Source organism: Oryctolagus cuniculus, chromosome X (assembly GCF_051225735.1).
Source record: "Oryctolagus cuniculus isolate XC-2025 breed Fujian yellow rabbit chromosome X, ASM5122573v1, whole genome shotgun sequence".
Classification (NCBI taxonomy): domain Eukaryota; kingdom Metazoa; phylum Chordata; class Mammalia; order Lagomorpha; family Leporidae; genus Oryctolagus; species Oryctolagus cuniculus.
Window position 1 is genome coordinate 71,952,097 of NC_142888.1, and position 17,677 is coordinate 71,969,773.

A 17,677-nucleotide genomic window follows, 5' to 3' on the forward strand; every position below is an offset into this window, starting at 1 on the left:
TAGTTACAGAGAGGGAGAAGGAGAGGCAGAGAGAGAGAGAAAGGGGGTGTATCTTCCATCCTCTGGTTTATTCCCCAGATAGCTGCAGTGGCCAGAGCTTCGCCAATGCAAAGCCAGGAGCCTCAAGCTTCTTCTGGGTCTCCCACGTGGGTGCCAGGTCCCAGGAACTCAGGCCATCTTCCTCTGCTGTCCTGGGCCATAGCAGAGAGCTGGATGGGAAGTGGAGCAGCTGGGACTGCAGGTGGCGTCTTTAACCACTCTGCCACAGCATCGGCCTCCACGTTTCTTTTTTCTACTATGTATATCTGTCCATCTCTTTTTTTTTTTCTTTTTTTTTCTCTCTCTCTAACTTCTGTATATAAGAAAGAACATGAAGTATTTGTCTCTGGCTCATTTCACTTAGCATAATTATCTCCAGTTACATCCATTTGAATCCAAATGTCAGGATATTATTCCTTTTGATGACTCAGTGATATTGCATTGTATATGTTTTCCACATTTTCCTTATCGATTCATATAGTGATGGACATCTAGATTGATTCCATATCTTTGTCATTGTGCATAGTGCTGCAAAAAATAGGCAAATGTAGGTATCTTTTTTATTTATTTATTTATTTTTTTATTTTTGACAGGCAGAGTGGACAGTGAGAGAGAGAGACAGAGAGAAAGGTCTTCCTTTGCCGTTGGTTCACCCTCCAATGGCCAGCGCGATGCGGCCGGCGCACTGCGCTGATCCGATGGCAGGAGCCAGGAGCCAGGTGCTTTTCCTGGTCTCCCATGGGGTGCAGGGCCCAAGCACTTGGGCCATCCTCCACTGCACTCCCTGGCCACAGCAGAGAGCTGGCCTGGAAGAGGGGCAGCCGGGACAGAATCCGGCGCCCCAACCGGGACTAGAACCCGGTGTGCCGGCGCCGCTAGGCAGAGGATTAGCCTAGTGAGCCGCGGCGCCGGCCTAAATGTAGGTATCTTATATTTCCTTTGGATCTATTCCCAGAAGTGGGCCATATGGTAGATCTATTTTAACTTTTTTAAAAGATTATTTTTTAATTTTAAATTGTTAGGAGGAGATACAGAAAAAGAGAGAGATGTTTTATTTGCTAATTCACTCCCCAGATGGCCACAGTCGCCAGCATTGGGCCAAGCTGAAGCCAGGAAGTTCTTCCTGGTTTACCACATGGGGAGGAGGGGTCCAATCACTTTGGCCATCTTTTGCTTTTCCCAAACCATTGACAGGGACCTGGATCAGAGGTGAAGCAGCAGAAACGCAAACTTGTGCATGTATGGAATGCCATCATCAGAGATGGCAGCTTTACCTGCTGTACACAGCACCAACCCCTCTTTAGTTTCTTGAGGACCCTCCATATTGTTTTTCATAATAGCTGTACTAATTTGTATTCCAGCCAACAGTGTATTAGAGTTCCCTTTTCCCACAATATTACCAACAGTTATTATTTTATTTTTTTTGATATTAGCCATGCTAACTGTAATGGGATGATACCTCATTGTGGTTTTTATTTGTATTTCCCTGATGGGTAATGTTCCTGAGCATTTTTCTATGTTTATTGGCCTTTTGTATTTCTTCTTTGGTTTTAAACAGATTGATTTATTTGAAAGGCAGAGTTATAGAGACAGGGCTCTGAGATTTTAAGTTGACTCTTGTGTTGGGTGAAAGGGGCCTTGTTTCAGACTTATGCATATGGAAATCCAATTTTGCCAATGCCATTTAGTAAAGAAACTGCTATCCCAGGGAGTGTTTTGAGTACCTTTATCAATGCATGGATTTATTTCTGAGGTTTCTATTCAGTTTTATTGATCTTTGTGTCAGTTTTTATGGGAGTACCATTTTTTTGGCTGCAGTAGCCCTGTAGCATATCTTTAATCTGATATTGTGATGCCTCTGGCTTCATTTTTATGGTTCAGAATTGCTTTGGTTTTTGGGTCTTTTGTGTTTCCGGGTGAATGTTAGGATTGTCATTACTATTTTGATGTGGATTGCATTGAATCTGTAAGTCACTTTGGGTAGTATGGGCATTTTGCTAATATTAATTCTTCTAATCCTTAAAGATGGGAGGTCTTTTCACTTTTTTTATATCTTCAATTTCTTTGGTTAATGTTCTGTAGTTTTATTGTAGGAGTCTTTCACTTCCTCGATTAAATTTATCCCAAGGTATGTGTGTTATATTGTAGCTATTATAAGTTGGATGATTTCTTTCATGAGTGTTTCATACAGGGATTGTTGTATGTAAAATTCTACTGATTTTTTTCCCCCAAGTTAAATCTCTTTACTATCACAATACAAAGTCTTGATGCAGAAAGTCAATGAGAAAACCCTGAGAAATTTATAAATTAAGAAAATCAGAATAAACAAACCAAAAAACCCAAGCGGCTTTTCACACACCGAGAGAGGCAGGGAGGCTGAGAGAAGCTGCAGTCCATGGGGAGGAGGGGAGTGCACTGCTCCTGGGACTTGCCCCTTGTCCGCTCACTCCCAGTTGCTCCTTAACCCCCTTTTGAGAGGGTTTTACCCTTTGGATATCTGCTCCTTTCTCTTGGGCCCTGGGATTCAACTAGCTCTGGCTTCAATCCCCTACAAGAATTCCTGAGATCTCGGGAACCCCAGCCATCCCCTCCCCTGCAGTACCCCTTGATGGGGAGGGGCTGAGGAGCCCATACAATCCATAGGCGTGTACACGGGAGTATAGGTCAGGAGCACAGGGAGATCTCTGAGTTCCCAGCACACTCCAAAATCACACAAAGGGGAAGGCTGCTGTAGAATTTGGGATCCATTAGGGGTTGGAGCAGAAGCAGGAAGAGGCCCACATCCTGGGCATAGCCTGCCAGCAGGGGCCACCTCTGCAGGTGCTCCTGGGCTGCACACACGATAGGGAAGCCCATGTAATTACAAAAAGAGTGACAGAGAACTGACCTGATCAGGTGTCCTGTGTGGATGAAGAGAAAGCAGTGTAGGCACCGAAGACAGCTGTGTAGAACTGGAACGCTGCAAACAGGAAGATGCTCCCCACACTGCTCTAGTGGAAACGCAGCTGCTCAATGATGTGGTGGAAATGGGCATCTTCAAAGAAGAGTGGGCAGGTGAACACTGCAGGGCCCAGGCCAGTACAGGGCACTAACATGGTCAGCATGCAGGCCCGGAACACCAGGTCCTCAGTCAGGGGCGCGATTACTTGGTTCTGCAACCACTGCACATTTATGAGACAGTAGGCCCAGGAGCAAGAAGCCAGGACAACTGTCAGCCCATCTCTTAGGTCACAGGGGCAATCCATAGAGAGCTGCATCAGTGGACCCAAGAAAAGGATCTGGGCAGTTCACTCTTCCAGATGTACCTACTGCCCATGTAGGAGAACATGGACACCCAGCAGCACAGCCTGGGCCCACACCGCCGCCTCGGGCTGTCATTCCAGCCATGACACCCACAGCAGGCACAACCTGTCCCTCCCAGCGTTGCCATCACACCCCTCTACTGATTTTTGCCTATTGATTTTATGTTGCAACTTTGTGTACCAGTTATAATAGTTGTAATAGTATATTGGTGGAGTGTTTTGCTTCCCCTATACAGAATTAAGTCATCTTCTAGCAAGCATAATTTGACATTCTGCTTTCCTATTTGAGTGCCTAAATACTACTTTCTGTAGCCTAAGGATTCTGGTTCAAACTACAGAACTATATTAAATAAGCCCAGCAAGAATAGACATCCTTGTCTGCTTCCAGATTTTAGTGGAGATGCTTTTAGCTTTTCCTCACTTATTATGGTATTGGCTGTGGGCTTGTCATATATAGCCTTTATTATATTGAGGTATGTTCTTTCCATATATGATTTGTTCAGTTTTCTTACATGCATGGATGTTATGTTTTATTACATATTTTCTCTGCATCTATGAAGATAATCATGTGATTTTTTATCCATTCTTTTGATGTAATATATTTAGTTTATGATTTGTGTTATGTTGAACCATCCTGCATCCCTGGGATAAACCAACTTAGTTGGGGTGAATGATCTTTTTTATGTGTTGATAGATTTGATTTGCTAGTATTTTCTTGAGCCTTTTTGCATCTATATGCGTCAGGAATGTTGGTCTATAGTTTCTTTTCTGTTGTATCCTTGTCTCGTTTTGGATTCAGGGTATGATGCTAGCCTCATAAAATGAGTTTGAAAGTCTCTTCCCTTACAGTTTTTTGCAATAGTTTGGGAAGAATTGGTACTAGTTCTTCTTTAAAATTTTGGCAGTAGAGCCATCTGGTCCTGGACTTTTCTTTGTTGGGAGACTTTATTAGTGATTGAATCTCATCACTGCTTGTTTAGGTTTTTGATATCTTTGTGATTGGTAAATTATCTTTCTAGGAATGTGTCTAGTTTTCTGGGTTTTCTAATTTGTTGTCATGTAGTTATTCGAAATATTTTCTAGTGATTCTTTGTATTTCTGTGGTGTTGTAATATCTTATTTTTCTTCTCTAATTTTATTGATTTAAGTCTTCTTAGTCTAGCAAATGGCTTATCTGTTTTGTGTATCTTCAGAGAATGAACTCTTTATTAATCTTTTGTATCATTTTTAAATCTTTTATTGTTTAAGTTTTATTCTTTCCTTCCTCCCAATTTTGCATTTGCTTATTCTTGTTTTGATAAGTCCTTGAGATGTATTATTTGTTTATTTGATAACTTGCCTTTTTATGTAGGTATTTATTGCTGTAAACTTTCCTCTTGGTATTGTTTTTGTTGTATGTGTTAAGTTTTAATATGTTGTGTTTCTGTTTACATTTGTTAAATTTTCCTTTTGATTTCTTCAAAATGACTCATAATTCATTCAGGAGCATGTTCTTACTCCATGCATCTTTATAATTGCTAGAGTTTCTTTTGTTGATTGCTAGTTTTACTTCATTGTGGTCAGAAAAGATACATGGTATGATTCTTTTTTTTTGAAACTTATTTTGTGGCCTATCCTGTAGGATGTTCCAATGTACTGATGAATATGTATCCTGCAACTATAATATGGAATGTTCTAGAATGTTCTCTAAATATCTGTTAAGTCCATTTAATCAGTTGTGTAGTTTAACTGTTGGTTTCTGTGTAGTTTGTTTGTCTAGATGATCTGTCCATCGATGAAAATGGGATGTTGGAATTATCCAACTATTATTGTATTGGAGCTTATCTCTCCCATTATATTTGATAACATTTGTTTTATAAAACTCCATGCTGCAAGGGGCTGTTATTGTGGTGTAGCTGGTTGAGCTGCTGCCTGCAACATTGATGTCCCATATGGGTACCAGCTTGAGCCCGGCTGCCCTCCTTCCAATCCAGCTCCCTGCTAATGGCCTGGGAAAAGCTTTGGAAGAAGGCCCAAATGTTTGGGCCCCTGCTACTCATGTGGGAGACCTTGAAGAAACTCCTGACTCCTGGCTTTGGTCTGGCCCAGCCCCTGCTATTGCTGCCATGTAGCAAGTGATCAAGCAGATGGAATATCTTTCTCTCTCTCTTTCTCTGTAACTATTACTTTGAAATAAAATAAATAAATAAATCTTAAAAAAAAGAATACTAGTTGCTCTGGCATTAGGTGCATATACACTGGTCATATCTTCTTGTTAAATTGATCCCTTGATCATTATATGATGCTTTATTTGTTTTCTTATAGGTTTTGTTTTAGTCTATTTTTTCTGCTTTCTTTTTATTTCCATTTGCTTGAGCTATCTTTTTCCATTGTTTCACTTTCAGTCTGTATCTGTCTTTAACAGTGAATTAAGTTTCTTGTGGCTGGCAAATTATTCAATCTTGTATTATTCAGTCTTGTGTGTGTGTGTATGTGTGTGTGTGTTTTGGACAGGCAGAGTGGACAGTGAGAGACAGAGAGAAAGGTCTTCCTTTGCCTTTGGTTCACCCTCTAATGGCCGCCGCGGCCAGCGCGCTGCGGCTGGCGCACTGTGCTGATCCGAAGGCAGGAGCCAGGTGCTTTTCCTGGTCTCCCATGGGGTGTAGGGCCCAAACATTTGGGCCATCCTCCACTGCACTCCCTGGCCACAGCAGAGAGCTGGCCTGGAAGAGGGGCAACTGGGACAGAATCCGGCATCCTGACCAGGACAAGAACTTGGTGTGCCGGTGCCGCAAGGCAGAGGATTAGCCTATTGAGCCGCGGCGCCGGCCTTCAGTCTTGTTTTTTAATCCATGTATTTAGTCTATATCGTTTTGTTTGTGGATGTAGTCCATTTACATGCAGTTATTGTTGTAATAACTTGCCTGTCGCTTTAAAAATTTTTTTTGACTATCTTTTGCTCTTTTTCTAGTAGGCTTTATACTTTCATACTTTTTCATGATGAAAGTTACCTTTCTGTATGTAGTACACACTGAAGTATCATAAGGTTAGTCAGGGGATCATGAATTTCTTTTTCGATTGTCTTGGGAAGTCTGTATTTCTCCATCATTTATGAAATATAGCTACACTGGGAAAAGTGTCCTGGACTGGAAGACTTTTTTCTTTTAGAATATGGTCTATATCTCTCCATTTACTCCTGGTCTGTAAGATTTTTATTGAAAAATTGTTGTGGTATCTCATATGGGCACTGGTTCAAGTCTTTGCTACTCCACTTCCAATCCAGCTCCCTGCTAATGTGCCTGAGAAAGCAGCAGAGGATGGAGTAAGTCCTTGGGCTTCTATACCCATCTGTGAGACTCAGATGGAGTTCCAAGTTCCTGGCTTCTGTCTGGCCCAGCTCTGGCTGCATGTATATGCCTTGTTTTTCTCATTGAAAGAAATAAAACAATAAATAAAATGTCCTTGCTCGAGCTGCCTTGCCCCAAAGGGTAGAGTTAGAAACATACCAGGGGATTCCAATTCAATCCCATCAAAGTGGCATGTACCAATGCCATCGCACTAGTCCAAGTGATCAATTTTTGTTCACAATTGATCATAATGATAGAACTAAGAGCCAAAGGGATCACATAAACAAGAATAGTGTCTGCAAATACTGACTGATAGAATAAAAAAGGGAGAGAACGATCCAACATGGGAAGCGAGATACACAGCAGACCCATAGAATGGCAGATGTCCTAAACAGCACTCTGGCCTCAGAATCAGCCCTTAAGGCATGTGGATCCGGCTGAAAAGCCCATGAGAGTATTTCAGGCATGGAAAGCCAAGACACTCTGGCCAAAAAAAAAAAAAAAAAAAAAAAAGGAAAGAAAGAAGACCTAAATGAAAGATCTCTGCGAGTGAGATCCCAGTGGAAAGAACAGGTCATCAAAGAAGGAGGTAGCTTTCTCTGAAGGGAGGAGAGAACTTCCACTCTGACTACGACCTTATCTAAATATGATCAGAGTTGGTGAACTCAAAAGGCTTCCATAGCCTTGGCAACTCATGACAAGAGCCTAAAGTGATTACTGATGCCATAAACAAGAGTGTCAAATTGTTAAGTCAACAACAGGAGTCACTGTGCACTTACTCCTCATGTAGGATCTCTGTCCTTAGTGTGCTGTACATTGTGATTTAATGCTATAACTAGTACTCAAACAGTATTTTTCACTTTATGTTCTGTGTGGGTGCAAACTGTTGAAGTCTTTACTTAATGTATGCTAAACTGATCTTCTGTATATAAAGAGAATTGAAAATGAATCTTGATGTGAATGGAAGGGGAGAAGGAGCGGGAGATGGGAGGGTTGTGGGTGGGAGGGAAGCCATTGTAATCCATAAGCTGTACTTTGGAAATTTATATTCATTAAATAAAAGTTGAAATAAAAAAAATAAAATAATAAAATGTCTTTCTCAGGCATTACTGCATTTTCAGTAAGGAAGTTCTATGTTTTCAATATAAGTAAAGACATGGGTATTAATAAACACGGGGAAAAGCATCTTTTTTGTTACTTCTTTAGTAACAAATTTTTTTTAGTAACAAAGTGTGGAATGTGGTAATATGAATTTTGCTTGGATGAGAGATAGCCTTATTTTTACAGTTCTAGAATTTTTTTTTAAAGATTTATTTATTTATTTGAAGGAGTTACACAGAGAGAAGTAGAGACAGAGAGAGAAAGGTCTTCCATCCAATGGTTCACTCCCCAGATGGCTGCAACGGCCAGAGCTGCGCACATCTGAAGCCAGGAGCCAGGAGTTTCTTTCACGTCTCCCACCCGGGTGCAGGGGCCCAAGGACCTGGGCCATCTTCTACTGCTTTCCCAGGCCACAGCAGAGAGCTGTATCAGAAGAGGAACAGTTGGGACTAGAACTGGTGCCCATATGGGATGCTGGCGCTTCAGGCCAGGGCGTTAACCCGCTGCGCCATAGCGCCGGCCCCACAGTTGTAGAATTGAAATGGAAATTATGTGTGATAAAACATAAAAATATCATAAGCACTTGATATTTTAGCATTAGTGCAAACTTTTGGTATAATTTCAGCTGTTTAAAAGTTGACATGTTGCGGGGCAACACTGTGGTACCCCAGCCTGCAGCACTGTCATCCCATATGTTTGCCAGTTCCAGTAGCAGCTACTCCATTTCTGATCCAGCTCTTTGTTAATGCACCTGGTTAAGCAATAGAAGATGGCTCAAGTCCTTATGCCCCTGCACCCATGTAGGAGACCCAGAAGAAGCTCCTGGCTTTGGATCAGCTCAGCTTTTGTAGTTGTGCCCATTTGGGGAGTGAACCAGTGGGTGGAAGACCACCCCCCTTCGTTCTACATACCTCTCTCTGTAACTCTTTGAAATAAACAAATAAAGAAAATCTTTAAAAAAAATTTGATATGTTGGATCACTAAGTTTTTTTTAAAGATTTATTTATTTTATTTGAAAGTCAGAGTTACACGAACACACACACACACACACACACACACACACAGGTCCTCCATCCAATGGTTCACTCCCTGTTTGGCCGCAATGGCTGGAACTGCGCTGATCCTAAGCCAGGACCCAGGAGCTTCCTCCGGGTCTCCCACCTGGGTGCAGGGGCCCAAGGACTGGGGCCATCTTCTACTGCTTTCCCAGGCCACAGCAGAGAGCTGGACAGGAAGTGGAGCAGCTGGGTCTTTAACTGGCACCCAAAGGGGATGACGGCACTTCAGGCCAGGGCGTGAACCCGCTGCGCCATAACGCTGGCCCCTAGATCACTAACTTTCAAAGTTGCAGTCTTTATAAGGACACACGCATGCAAGTGATATACTCATCAAATGGAGTATATGCTGAAATTTGTGCCTAAGGTAGTTTATGGCACATAGGAAGCAGTTGATAAATATTTGTTCAAAGAATGCATGAAGGTATTTTGTCTTTGATTTTTATCTGATCATTATCAGATTGATCGTTAGAAGGGATAAAATCTGAGCCATAAAGATTTAGCATCATGAACAGTACAGTTTCTTCATATTCTTTGTGGCAGTTTATAAAGATTCTGGCCAATTTTAAGAAATTCTCATATATGCTAATCAATATCTATTTCAGTGAATTCAATGATGAATTAAGAGCAAAGTATGTTTTGCTATGCGAATAGAATGTATATAACTTGCTTTTATATGGCAAGCAAGGAAGAAATTCTAGTTAATACTAGCAGAACAAGATGTCCAATACCTTTTGTTTTTTTCTTGTTAAATTTCCAGGTGAAGGGAAGTGGCTCCGAAACATTGACTACTATCGTTTAGATGGTTCTACTACTGCACAGTCAAGGAAGAAGTGGGCTGAAGAATTTAATGATGAAACTAATGTGAGGTAGGAAACAGTTTCCATAGATATAGAAATTTCTTTTAAAATTCATTTTAAATCATATATAGTGGGACAGTCATTTGGCATGGTAGTTAAGTTGCCTGCATCCCAGATCATAGTGCCTGGGTTCAAGTCCTGGCTCTGTTCCCAATTCCAGCTTCCTGCTAATGTACACCCTTGGAGGTGGCAAATGCTTGGGTTCCTGCCACCCTGGTGGAGATCCTGATTTAAGTTCTTGGCTTCTCCCTTCTGCCTGGCCCAGCCCTGGCTATTGTGGGTATCTGAGGAATGAACCAGCAGATGGGAGTGAGTTTGTTCTCATTCTCTATCGCTATCTCATTCTGTGTGTGTGTGTGTGTGTGTGTGTGTGTGTATGTGTCTACCATTCAAATAAATACAAATTTATACACAGTAAAACTCTTTTTAGTTCACACTTGTATAATTTTTGACAAATGCAAAATACATTAAGGATACCAAATGGTTTCATCACTCCCTCAAGAAATTCACTCATGAATCACCTAATTTGTAACTTTCTGCATCTTACATCCTTCAGTTAGTGCAATTCATTTGAGATTCATCCATGTTGTTGCATATGTTCCTTTTTTTGTTGATTAGTAGTCCATAGAGATGTATCAGTTTGTTTACTCATTTCCACTTGTGGGATATTTGAATCATTTCTAGATCTTGTAATTAAAATCAATGCTGCTGCACATACTAACAATTAAATATTACTCAGCCATAAAAAAGAATGCATTCTTGGTACTTGGAACAATGTGAATGGAATTAGAGGTCATTATGTTATATGAAATAACCTAAATACAGAAAGACAAATATTATATAATCTTTTATATGTGGAGTCTAAAAAATACACAATCTAATAGAATATGTTTAATGATCTCATTAAAAGGAGTTTAATGATCTCATTAAAAATATAATGATGTTTGTCAGAGGCTTGGGAGGGAAGTAGCAAGGGAGGCTTGGAGAAAGCTTATTCTAGATAGGAATAAGAAATTTTGGAGTCCTTTCACAGTGAGTGACTACAGATAACATTAAGGCAATGTATATTTTTCTATTTAAAAAAATAGAAGGTAGAATTTTAGGTGTTTTCACTATAAAGAAATGTAAAATGCTTGTAGTGATAAATATATTTACCCTGATTGGACATTACAGAATCTATACATGCTGTGAAACATCACAAAGTACTCCATGTATATGTACAGTTTTTATATGTCCTTTAAACTTTTAAAAATAAATAAATTTTAAAAAAACCAAAGCTGCTCTAAACATTCATGTACACATTTTTGTGTGAACATAGGTATTTACCTAAGTGAAATGAAAATCCAAGATTGTAATTGCTGGATTGTATGGTAAGTTTATGTTTATCTTTGTAAACAAAAAACCACTTTAGTTTTCCAAAGTGACTGTACATTTTTATGTTCCTCTCAGGAGTGTATGGGAGTTCCAATTGTTCTTCATCCTTGTCTTACTTAGTATTGACATGCTCTTTTAAAAAGTTACCTTATTTTCTAAATCTCTTTTGATGTTTCAGGTTTTTTTTTTAAAGATCTTATTTATTTATTTGGAAGTCAGAGTTACACAGAGAGAGGAGAGGCAGAGAGAGAGAGAGGTCCTCCATCCGCTCGTTCACTCCCCAGATGGCTGCAATGGCCGGAGCTGCGCTGATCCGAAGCCAGGAGCCAGGAGCCAGGAGCCTCCTCCGGGTCTCCCACGTGGGTGCAGGGGCCCAAGGACTTGGGCCATCTTTCACTGCTTTACCACAGCAGAGAGCTGGATTGGAAGTGGAGTAGCCAGGTCTGGAACCAGAGCCCATATGGGCTTGGTTCTACCTTGTTCTACTAGGTGTATAATGGTACGTTGTGATTTTAATTAGTCTTTCACTAATAATAAATGACACTAAACATCTTTTCATGTGTTTATTGGTGACTTTTTAAAATTTTTACTTGAGAGACAGAGACAGACAAAAAGAAAGAGTTCCCATCCATTGCTTCACTCCTCAAATGTCCACAGCAGCTGGCTCTCGGCCCAGTCATGACCTGGAGCCTGGAACACAATCCTTGTCTCCCAAGTGGGTGGTAGGAACCCAGTTGCTTGAGCCTTCACTGCTGTCTCCCAGAGTCTGTATTTGTAGGAAACTGGAGTCAGGAGCCAGAGCAAGGAACTGAACCCAGATACTCTGATTTGAGATATGGACATCTTAACCTCTACATTAAACACCAACTCCTACATTGGCCATTTTTATGTCATCCTTTTTGACAAACTATTTAGTCTTATTGTTAACAGATTTTTGTTGTTGTTTATTTAAGAGGTAGAGTTACACATAGTGAGAGGGAAATAACAGACAGAAAGGTCTTCCATCCGTTGCTTCACTCCCCAATAACCGCAATGACCGGTTATTGTGCCGATGCAAAGCTAGGAGCCAGGCGTCTCTTCCTGGGTGCAGGGACCCAAGCACTTGGGGCATCTTCTACTGCTTTCCTGGGCCATAGCAGAGCTGGATTGGAAGAGGAGCAACGGGGACTAGAAGTGGTGCCCATAAGGGATGTTGGTACTGCAGGTGGAGGATTAACCTACTGCGCCACGGTGCCGGCCCCCTATGTTAACAGAATTTATCTGATCTCTTTATGTGTTATAGAAATCTAAAGTACTATCTTTTACCGTAATTATAAATGTATTCTATATGCATTGTTGATATTGCTTTGAACTGTTATTAATTTACAAATTCAAGCTACACTTGAAAAATAACAATTTATATATACATGCATTTGTTGTGACCCTGAGAATCTAATGTGTTGTTAAAGTTCTTGGGGCCACTGCTGTGGCATAGCAGGTATAGCTGTCACCTGTAGTTCTGGCATCCTATATGGGTGCTTGTTCGAATTCTAGCTGTTCCACTTCCGATCCAGCTCTCTACTATGGCCTGGGAAACAGTGGAAGATGGCCCAAGTCCTTGGGCCCCTGCACCCACGTGGGAGATAGGAAGAAGCTCCTGGCTCCTGGCTTCAGATTGGCGCAGCTCCGACCATTTCAGTCATTTGGGGAGTGAATCATCAGATGGAAAACCTCTCTCTCTCTCTCTCTCGCTGCCTTTCCTCTCTCTGTGTATCTCTGACTTTCAAATAAAATAAATAAATCTTTAATAAAAAACAGGGTCCTATGAACTCTTCCTCTAATTTTCCCTAATCGTTGGATTTTACATTCCTAGTATACATTTTATCATATGAAAACTAAGGAATTGATACTTTCAATATGTGTATATATATATTCCTTTTTATCACTGTAGAGGTTTACAGGTAAACCACCAGTGAAGATAACAAAACTTTCATCACCACAAAGATCTTTCTTGTACTGCCCTTTCTTTTTAATGCTAATTTATGTGCATCTACTTGAAGAGCAGAGTGACAGAGAAAGAGAGGAAGGAGAGGTCATCCATCTGCTGGTTCATTCTCCCAGTGCCCACAGCAGTAAGGTCTCAGTCAGGCTGAAGCCAGGAGCCAGTATCTCCATCCAGGTCTCCCATATGGCTGGCAGGGGCCTAGGCACTTAAAGCCCATCTTCTGCTGCCTCCCAGTACACATTAGCATGAAGTTAGATTGGAAACAGACTAGTTGGAACATGGGTTTTAGGCTCCCCTAGCAGCAGCTGAACTTGTTGCATCAGAATGTCTGGCAGTGTTATTACCTTTTTATAGTTACACCCATTCTTATCATCAACGTTGCCTCTCCCCCTAACTCCTGACAATGACAAGTTTCTTCTCTATCTAATTTTTTTTAAAGATTTACTTTTTAAAGTCAGAGCTACATAGAGGCCCGGGCATTATTCCTTTGCACCAATGCGCCAGCCCCTGTAATTTTTGTCTGATCAAAACTGTTAGGTAAATGATATACTACATATGTGATATTTTCACTCAGCATAATGCCCTTGAGTTCTGTCCAAGTTGTCATATGTATGAATAGTTTGTTCCTTTTATTACAGAGTAGTAGTCCATAGTATGAGTGCACCAGAGGTTTAACCTTATAACCTATTGCACAACATTTTGGCTATTAAATATAAATCCGCTATGAACACTGTGTTCAGGATATCATGTGGACCTAAGTTTTCTTTTTGTTAGGTCAAATGCCCAGAAGCACCAAATTCTTAACCAGAATGGCTGTAACATTTTATGTTCCCATCAGCAGTGTGTGAGAGATCAGGTTTCTATGCATCCCATCAGAATTTGGTATTATCACTAGTTTTTTTATAAAATTATTTAGAGAGTGAACATGAGATTCAGAGTAAGAGAGTGTTGTCATCCACTGAAACCCTTGTCAAAGGCCTGTACATCTACCCTAACCCGTGTCCTTCCCCTCCCCCCTGCAGACCAAAGCAGAGAAACCAGACAGAATTCAATCCAGGTCTCCCACATGGGTAGTAGCAATCACTTGCGCTGTCACTACTGCCTCCTAGGATTGACGTGAGCAGGAAGCTGGATTTAGCTTCGCAAGTTAGTAATTGAACCATGGGAATCTGATGTGGCTTGCAAGCATCTTACCTCCTTGGCCAACTGTCCATCTCTAGTAATTACTAGCTTTTATTTTAGCTGTTCTGATAGGTGTGTGGTGATATCTCATTTTGGTACTAATTTTTGTTTCCTTGATGGCTAATTATATTGAACATTGTTTTCTTTATTTATTTGCCATTAAATGCTGTATATCATCTTTGATGAAATATCTTTTCATCTCTATTTTCTGATTTAATTTATTTTTATTGTGAACTTTTGAGAGGTTTATATTTTATCTAGATATTATTTCTTTTTCAAATATAAGGTTTGCAAATATTTTCTCCCAATTTATACTTATATTTTTATCCCTTCACAGGGTCTTTTCATGGAGCAAAGTTTTTTTTTTTTTAAAGCAATTCTTTTAAAGATTTTATCTATTTGAAAGGCAGAGTTACAGAGAGGCTGAGAGAGGGAGGGAGGGAGGGAGGGAGAGGTCTTCCATCCAGTGGTTCACTCCCCAAATGGCCGCATCGGCCAGAGCTGAGCTGAGCTGAGCTGATCTGAAGCCAGGACCCAAGAGCTGCTTCTGGGTCTCCCACATGAGTGCAGGTACCCAAGGACTTGGGCCATCTTCCATTGCCTTTCCAGGCCATAGCAGAGAGCTAGATTGGATGTGGAGCAGCTGAGACTCAAACTGGTGTTCATATGGGATGCTGGCACTGCAGGCAACAGCTAAGTTTTGCATTGTGTATTTAAGTCTGTGGTGCATTTTGAGTTACTTTTTTTTTTAATTGGATTAATTTATAAGGCAGAGTTGCAGAGAATCTTCCATCCTCTGGTTTACTTCCCAGCTGACTGCAATCACCAGGGCTTTCCCCTGCCTTCCTAGGCACATTAGTAGGGAGCTAGCTCAGAAGCAGAGCAACCAGGACTCGAATTGATCTTCTGATATGGGAACCTGGCATCACAGGCAGCATCTTAACCTGCTATATACCACAATGCTGCCCCCCCCCCATTTTGAGTTATTTTTTGTGTTAAGTTAGAGTATCATATTTTTGACTATGGATGTCTAATTGTTTCAGCATCATTTGACGAAAAAGCCATCCTTCCTTAACTGATTTTCTTTAGCAGCATTATGAAAAATCAGTTAATTATACTTGTATGGAGTCATTCTATTCCATTAATGTATATGCCTGTCCCTCTGTCATTACCAGAGTCTTGATTAGTATAGCTACAGAGGAAACCTTTTTAACACCAGGTTAGATGATTCTTCCCACAGTAGTCTACTCGTTACAAATTGTTTTAGCTAATCAGACTTCCTTTTCTACATAAATCTTAGAATAATTGTGTCCATATCTGTAAAAACTTTGCTAAGATTTTTAAGAAAAATTATGATAATAAATTATTAGGCAAGGATTGATCTTTATTGGGTCTTCTGATCTGCGGGTATACTATAATTTTCTGTTTGTGTTAATCTTTTATCAATTTTTTATAGTTTTAAGTGTATAAGTCCACCTATGTTTTATTTGATTTACATCTAAGTATTTCCTTTTTTCTCCGGGTGAGTTTGGTTTCCATTTGTTCATTGCTAGTGTGTGTGTGTGTGTGTGTGTGTGTGTGTGTATAGAAATGCAATTGGCTTTTGAGTTTCTCTTTTGCCTGTGATTTTTTGAAAATTTTATTTAAGTTAAAGAAATTTCATATATTTCATATGTACAGATTTTGGAACATAATGATACTTCCTTCCCTCCCACCCAGGCTTCAACCCTTGTTCCTCCTCCCTCTCCCATTCCCACTCTTTTTTTTTTTTTTTTAAACCTGAAGAGTACTCTGTAGTGTATAGGTAGCATAATTTTTTATTCTGGTCTTCAGTTGATGGACATCTGGTTTGGTTCTATGTACGGAGCTGGGCCAATCCAGAGCCAGGAGTTTCTTCTGAGACTCCCACACTACTGCAGGGGCCCAAGGACTTGGGCCATTTTCTACTGCTTTCCCACGCTGTAGCAGAGAGCTGGATCAGAAGTGGAGCAGCTCGGACTCAAACTGACACCCATGTGGGATGCCAGTACAGCAGGCAGTGGCTTTACCCACTATGCCACAGCACTGGCCCCAAGCATTTCTTTTTCTTTTAACACTTGAAAAATGTGTCACTTCATCTGGTTTCCATGGTTTCTTATGAGAAAGCTTTTGTTGTTCATGTTGTTTTCCTCCCTTTAGGTAAGGAGTTCTTTGTCTTGAGACTTTAATCTTCATTTTCAAAAGATGAGTGTTTTTAACGTTTTGTATGGCTTTGTTTGGGTTTACTGTTTGTTTGTATTCAGCCTTTTTCTTGCTAAATTTTAATAACTTTTAGCCATTATTTCTTTTTTTTAAGATTTATTTCTTTTTTTTTGAAAGTCAGAGTTACACAGAGAAGCAGAGGCAGAGAGAGAGAGAAGTCTTCCATCCGATGGTTTACTCCCTAAATGGCTGTAACCGCTGGAGCTGCACTGATCCGCAGCCAGGAACCAGGAGCTTCTTCTGGGTCTCTACACAGGTACAGGGGCCCAAGAACTTGGGCCATCTTCCACTGCATTCCCAGGCCACAGTAGAGAGTTGGATCAGAAGTGGAGCAGCCAGGACTCAAAACGGCGTTCATATAGGATGCCTGCACTGCAGGCAGCGGTTTTACTTGTTATGCCACAGTGCAGGTCCTGCCAATTTTTCTTTGAATACTTTTATAGCCCCTCATTCCTTCTTGTTTCTTTTTGGACCTCTGATGACAAAAATGTTAGATCTTTTCTTAAAGTCCTATAGGTCCCTGAATCTCTGAGTCTTTTTTATCCATTAAGTTTCTATCTACTGTTCAGATTGGGTCATTTCCTGCATCTGTCTGCAAAGTTCACAGAATCTTTTGTTTTCCCATTCTGCTGTTGTGCCCATCTGTTGAGTTCTTAAATTTCTGTTGTATTTTTCAATTTTTAAATTGCTGTTTCGTTCAATCTTTGTCTTTGTTTTGCTGAGAGTTTTTATTGCTTTCATTTGTCTCAAAGTGTGTTAGTAGTTGCTTATTGAAGCATATTGATAATTGCTACTTTTAAAATCCTTGTTCGACAATTCTAACATTTAAATCATCTCAGTGTTAGCATCTATTGATTATCTTTTCTCATTCATGTTGAGAGTTTGCTAGGATTTATTATGGTAATCTTTCTGTTCAACTGGGCCTTTTGGTTACTGTTAAATAATACTCTGGATCTTATTTAAATCTTCTTCTATAATAGATGTCTCTTGGGGCCAGCATTGTGGCATAGCAAGTTAAGCCCCCGCCTATAACACCAGCATCCCATATAGGCACCAGTTTGATTCCCAGCTGCTCCACTTCTATCCAGCTCCTGGGATAGCAGTGGAAGATGGCCAAAGTTCTTAGGCCCATGTACCCACTTGGGAGACCCGGAAGAAGCTCTAGGCTCCTAACTTCAGCCTGGCCCAGTTGCAGCCATTGTGGCCATTTGTG

The 17,677-nt window shown here is 40.6% G+C and overlaps 1 protein-coding gene and 1 pseudogene across 38 annotated transcripts in view; one reads left to right on the plus strand and one right to left on the minus strand.

Moving 5' to 3' along the window:
* ATRX (ATRX chromatin remodeler) overlaps positions 1-17,677 on the plus strand; it is a 201,839-nt gene that overhangs the window by 141,247 nt on the left and 42,915 nt on the right. For 35 of the 38 annotated variants that reach the window (XM_089324715.1, XM_089324710.1, XM_089324713.1 and 32 more), the window contains one exon: positions 9,584-9,692. In XM_089324715.1, coding sequence (XP_089180841.1) covers positions 9,584-9,692 — 109 coding nt within the window. Of the gene's footprint in view, positions 1-9,583; positions 9,693-11,001; positions 11,054-16,581; positions 16,721-17,677 lie in introns of all 38 variants that reach the window. The other 3 variants (XR_011385580.2, XR_011385579.2, XR_016228266.1) reach the window with 3 other exon arrangements.
* On the minus strand, positions 2,578-3,581 carry LOC127484937 (CAAX prenyl protease 2 pseudogene; annotated as a pseudogene).